At 47.5% G+C, this 5,958-nt stretch overlaps 1 protein-coding gene across 1 annotated transcript in view; it reads right to left on the minus strand.

Moving 5' to 3' along the window:
* Positions 1-5,958, minus strand: part of WBSCR17 (Williams-Beuren syndrome chromosome region 17) — a gene marked incomplete at its 3' end in the record, with an annotated part of 162,185 nt that overhangs the window by 82,296 nt on the left and 73,931 nt on the right. Inside the window, exon 3 of the mRNA XM_010145291.1 lies at positions 5,476-5,642. Within this exon, the coding sequence (XP_010143593.1) occupies positions 5,476-5,642 (167 nt within the window). The remainder of the gene's footprint in view (positions 1-5,475; positions 5,643-5,958) is intronic.

Below are 5,958 nucleotides of genomic sequence, written 5' to 3' on the forward strand. Positions count from 1 at the left end.
TTCTCACCTCTGCCCTGCTCGGGTCATGGCTGTGCTTTTGCCCTTTCAGCTCCTTGCTGACAATAAGAATATCCCCTGCATACTGAGCCCATGGCAGTTTTAGCATGATCATCGGTCCAGTGATCATAAATTGAAACTCTGGATGCAAAGTAACGACACAGATAGGCAGGAGCCAAGATGGGAGCAGAGCCGTGGGTCCTCATCTCACCTAACCGAAGGACAATGCATTCATGAGCTGAGTGGGTGGATTTGCATGGGGAACACATCAGTGATTTGATCCACAAGATGTACGGCAGTGGAAGACTTCTTTCTTTTCCGTGGCCTGTGGCGCTCTCCTCTCCCCACACTCACTCACCCTTTGAGCAAGTCTAATGGACCATCCTTTAGAGCAGGTCCACACTATTCCTAAGGCATGTTCTCTAAGGATGCAATTAGTATTTGCACGTGGAAGCATTTGTGACCGTTTGGTCTTTGCCACTGCATGAGCTGCTTCCAGGGAAGATTTGCAGAGAGAAACCCTACTGAAAATGCCAGCAGGTTCAATTTCAATCCTGCCTTTTGTTCTCCATCTGTCCATATTGATCCTCCCTGAAGGGCACGTCCAAGGAACTAGAATCCAATAGACCTGTTGCTCTATTAAAAAAACCCATCTGCCAGCTGCAATGACTCATGTTATCTATTGCAAAGCATTTTGTCACCTACATGAGCTTTCTGGGAAATAGGCCTGACAGAGAAATTGAACCACCTGATGCCACTGAAAGTAACCATGTCATGGCCATTAGCCCAGAAGCAACTGCAGGAACATCTACTGCTCAGTGCTGCACACCACAAATCCTGCCCAAGTCTCTCCAAATCCTGTTGAAGTCCCCAGAACTAAAGGTGGGAATTGCCTGTTGCCACACAAAGAAACGAGCAAAGACCAACACCACCACAGGAGCTCAAGGAACTACCAACAGCAGAACATTTCTTCCACAACAATGCCCAGGTGGTCCTAGGGAGTGGACCGCACCTCTTCTACACCCCCAAAGAAAACATCATTGTGTTTGCCAGGCTGAGGTGGGTGGGAAATGTCCACAGAGCCCAAGGCTGTTATCAGAAGCACTGAACGCTGGAGGGCACAGGAGTAGGGCTGGGAGTGCTCCAGTGCCATGGGAGACTCCAGCCCTCTGCTGTTCCATGTTCTCACCTGACTGGAACACCAAAGCCATCACGGGTTTGGATTTCTGCAGCATGAACTCAGAAAAGAGACTCCTTCAACAGGAAGTAAATTAATGAGGATTTTTGCAGTGAGTTTCAGAGCCAGGTGAGTCTCCAAAGCCTTTTGCCTGCAAATATTGAAGAGGGAACTGTGAAAAGGGGAGCAGGGGCCTGAACAGGGTTACAGGCAAAGTTGGTCCCACTAGGAGCATTTGGTCACAAGCCCCTGGTTCATTTGGTTCAGAGAAAGCCAAAGAGAGATAAATCAGCCAGGTCTGCTGCTCTGCTCCATGCCCTGCCAGGGCCTGATAGCCTCAGACCTGAACACCAGTGGGGCAGCACTGGGTCAGCTGCAATTAAGTGACCCATCTTTAGCGTGAGCAGTTGGAAAAATGAGGTGCCTAGAAAACGCCGAGATAGGACTCAGCTTCTTCCAATTCTGTTAAAACCGTCCTCTAAACACAAACACGCAGGTAACACGAGCGAGCCAGCTGCTGGGAGAGCGCGCATGAACCACTGTTGTTGCTGTTGAAATGAGCTGCAAAACAAGAAAGTGATATATCAAGTCACAGCTAATATGTTATACCGAGGTAAATTACAACCCGGAGCATGTCTCTCCAAGTGTAGCCAGCTCCTTTAAGCAGTCTTTTATCCAAAGGTTTTCTTTTATAGCAAGAGGTTTGCTTTTCAAAGAGATATTATCCCAGATTAAAAACACTAAAAGACAGCAAAAAAGAAAAAAAGCAGGTGATGCTTAAGCTACAGACTCAGACAAAGTGTGCAGCTGCGAGATAGCGCAACACCTCAGGGGCAAGCTGCTGCATCCCTCCAACAACCCAGGAAATGCGTTATCACTCAGAAACACAACCTGCACACTGGCTTTGCAATTACACCCCTGCAACAAACACAAACAAAAGCAGCCTCCAAAAACGCTTTTATGAAGTATAACGTGCAGCTCAAGGGAGAAGGGAGTTCAAACTACACCTCCCCAAGCCTTTTCCTTCACGGAAGGATTTTTTTATCCCCCCCTCCCCCCGTTACAATATGACAGTGTTTATTAACTTCTGATCTCTCACTGTATACTTTTATGTGGTACAGTGGTGGTGTACATACCACGTTACAACAAAGTCAAGAGCAAGAAGAGTCTAATGAGTCTTCTGAAGCAGTCTGTTCCAGCCTGAAAACTACCAAACACCGGATGGCTTGATCGTGTCTGTGTAACTAGTTAGTGGTCTACTTGAAGGCCGAGTTAACAGCTGGGTTGCACAGGGCGTGCAGTTCTTAGTTCTACCCCTGAGACTAATTTTAAAACTTGAAGTTGACTTAGCAATCCCAGGCCTTGTCTAATATTTGGTTTGGGAACGTGCTTTGTTCTTTGCTAACCCACACAAGTTCTATTTCCTCTTCTCATCTGTGTAAAGTGCTCACTGAGAAAACCTCCATAGAGCCTCCCAGCATGCAGCCCCGAGCCATGGACCTTCAGGAGCCTTTAGCAACTTTCCTAGAAGCTGCTTCTGGTAACCCATCAGGGTACAACTCAGCTACTGGTGTTGAGCCACTACTCTCTTCTTCCAAGTGTACAAAACTGAGTCCCCAAAGGCTTTGCATGTGCTATGGCATCAAGCCACACACCACAGAAATTGTCCCTCAAACACACATGGCTACTCTCAAAGACCAAACTAATTCCTTCTCTTGTTCAGTCATAGCCTCTAAAGTCGCTCCCATATAAGCCCATCCTCTGCTTGACACCAGCACTTGATCCTCCAGGATTTATCTCTAAATCTAAGAGCTCATGAGAAACTGTTTTCCTGTTGTTATTTTCCTGTAGAAGCCAAATCTACATATTACGACGACTTTGTTTGTAACATCCAAAGCATCAACTCTACGATGTTGCTATTGCTGCTTATAATTATTTCCTACCATTAGTGGGAACTATATGACAATGTTATTGCCATTAATAATTCTTCGCTGTCATTGAAGTGCCTTGATAATGCAGAGTGAACACATGGGTGCCAGAGATATGTTCTGGTTTGTATCATTTCTTTTACATGAGGAAACTAGATTATTACACGCTTGGGAGGAGCTCTCCATAAACATCTGCCCAGTTACCTCATTATCTTCCTTCAAATCCCATTTGTCATGATGCCTACACAGACTCAACAGCACAGTTTTGACATTATTACCTAAGCCCACCAGCTAATAGCATCGCCTCGCTCCCTACACCCACTCGCCACGTACGCTTCCATCGCAAGGTTTCTGAGGCCAGAGCCACCCTGGTGTTCAGGTGTTGTACAACCCTGGCCCGTCACTCGGAACCATGGCTGCTCACAACCCCGATGCAACCCATGCATCCTCTCGGCAGGATGCAGAGCACACAATATATGAATTTGACCCTCAATTTAAGTCAGCTCCCTGCACCTGTCTCCCTGGCTAGGTGGGTGCCACAAAGCACTCCAGCACAATCCAGGAGCTTGGTCAGCCTGCACGAACAGGCACAAAGAGGAAATCACAGAGCTGGAAGCGCCTGAACACACCATGAGCTTTGGACGCTCATCTCACTGCCCTGTCAACACCCTGTCACTGGACCCTACCAGAACTGGCCCAGCCCTCGCAGCAAACTGCCAGGGAAGACGGTGCCTTGCAAACTCTGTGGCAGATGAAGATTTCATCCTGCATCCTCTCTGCCAGCTGTAGTCTCTGTTTATGGGGGTGAGGGCAATGCTTTTTGAAAGGATCCGTTTCATGTCCTGTGCCTTTCAATGGCATCTCCAGAGCACCTTAGTCAGTGTCAGCCTCAGTGCTGCACACTGAACAATGGGTGGAGCCTGCTTAGAAACACATTTCTTTGCACATGGCAATGGGTAGAGAAGCTCGGTAATTATTACCCATGGGGTCTCTTTTAAAGGGTGTTCTTTTCACCCCGCTGATACGGTAACTGCTGGAGGAACAGCACCTCATTTTGGTATTTCGAACCCTCTGAGTACTGGGCAATACTAAATCCTGCAGTGACAGATCACCTGCACTTTCTCTTCACTAACCAAACAGCTCCAGCTCTGAAATCCCTCAGCTTACTGGTGCACATCATCCCAGCATTCGCACTGGAGCTGCTGTGATTTCCATCAGCGGAGGAGCTGCCCTCTTGTTTCTTTTACTGGTAATTATAATTCATCAGCTTTCTGTGGTGCTCATTACTGTGGTATTTGAGTGCCTATTTTTACAGGCTTGACTAGCTTGCTGTACACCACCTCATCTCATCGGAGACAGATGAGCAACCTTTCAGGCTCCCTCTGGAAATGAGCTCTCCACATCATCCACCCTCCCTGTTCTTCCGTTCTGATCACAGCATCCACAGCACAGTCCTATTATTTTTTAAATAACATTAGAAATGTGGAGCACAAATAAAGAAGGCAGCAATTAAAGTAACTTAACTATTTGCTGGTCTTTATGAAGATTTTAACTACCCTAATGACATTAACCAACTGTATATTGGAAAAAGAAAATCTTGGAAGAATCAGAGGCTGAAAATGCTTCCACATGAAACCACATCCTGCAGCTTTGTATTATCAAAAGCCAGAAGGGAAGATATCGCCATGGTGGCTGAGAGCAGGCTGAATCAAACGACGCGTCTGTGTAATGTGGGAAACCTAATGTTGTCCTCCACGTTTTGCTGTGTCCTGACTTGAGCGGGTTGGGTGTGTTTGCTTCCTCTTCCTTCTCTTTATTGATCTTCCTCATAGCAAAAACGTCATATAAGAAGGATGATCCCTACAGGGTCCCAGCCATTTATAAAGGCTGGGACATTATTTTACAGATAGGAAAACTAAGGCACACACCTTGTTTAACACCACTGCAAGAGGCCAAAGCAGAATAGCTCACTAGGCTCCAGGCTCTTGTCCCTCAACTCCATGGTAAACAACGAGAGATGCATCTCTGCAACAACCCAAGTGTTAGTACGAGAAACAAGGGCCCACCTGAATCCAGAACTTCTGAACGCTACCATGAAGAGATCCCCAAGATGACTTCCTGCCTTCCTTTAGCCCTCTACCTTTCGGCTACACCTTCAATTGATAATTATCTCAGATTTTAATTTTAGTTTGATCCTGATCCTTTTTTGCTACAGAAGCTGGAGAAAACTGATGCATCAGCCAGCACACCCACCACCTCACACCGTGTGCCTCCAGCAGCATCACCGCTCCCAAAAAGCACAACTCCTCCATGAGGCTTTAAGACATTAAAGAGCCTCCCGGTGTTTTGGAGCTCCGCGGCGGCACTGCTAACCTTCATCGCTGTTGTCATCCACAAGGATAATCTCCTTCAGGAGGTGAGCTGGTGTATGATTAACAGCACTGTGCACTGACCGCAGGATAACAGAGAGCGCTTCGTTCACAAAAATGAAGATGATGGAGATCTGGGGTAGGTCCTTGCCGTATTTCAGCTCTTTGCACCTGTAGCAGGAAGGGCAGGGAGAGAGACAGGGTTAGCAGAGCACGCAGTGCAGCGCCTCGAGTCGGGCACACATTTAACACACGGTGCAAGACGCAGGCTGACATCTCACAGCTTCGTACCGCCCTGGAGAACAGCTGCCCGGGCCTCACTTCAGCAGCACTGCCTAGAAAGAGATCGCAGCGACAGAGAGTATCCTCTGGGCTCAGACAGCACCAAGGGCAGGGTGCAAGCCCGGAGGTCATGTAACTGAGGCTGTGTTCACGCATCTGTGTACATACGCCTGTGGGCACGTAACAAAAAGCATCCTCCGGAAGA

Source organism: Buceros rhinoceros, unplaced genomic scaffold, assembly GCF_000710305.1.
Source record: "Buceros rhinoceros silvestris isolate BGI_N320 unplaced genomic scaffold, ASM71030v1 scaffold4151, whole genome shotgun sequence".
In the NCBI taxonomy this organism is placed as follows: Eukaryota; Metazoa; Chordata; class Aves; order Bucerotiformes; family Bucerotidae; genus Buceros; species Buceros rhinoceros.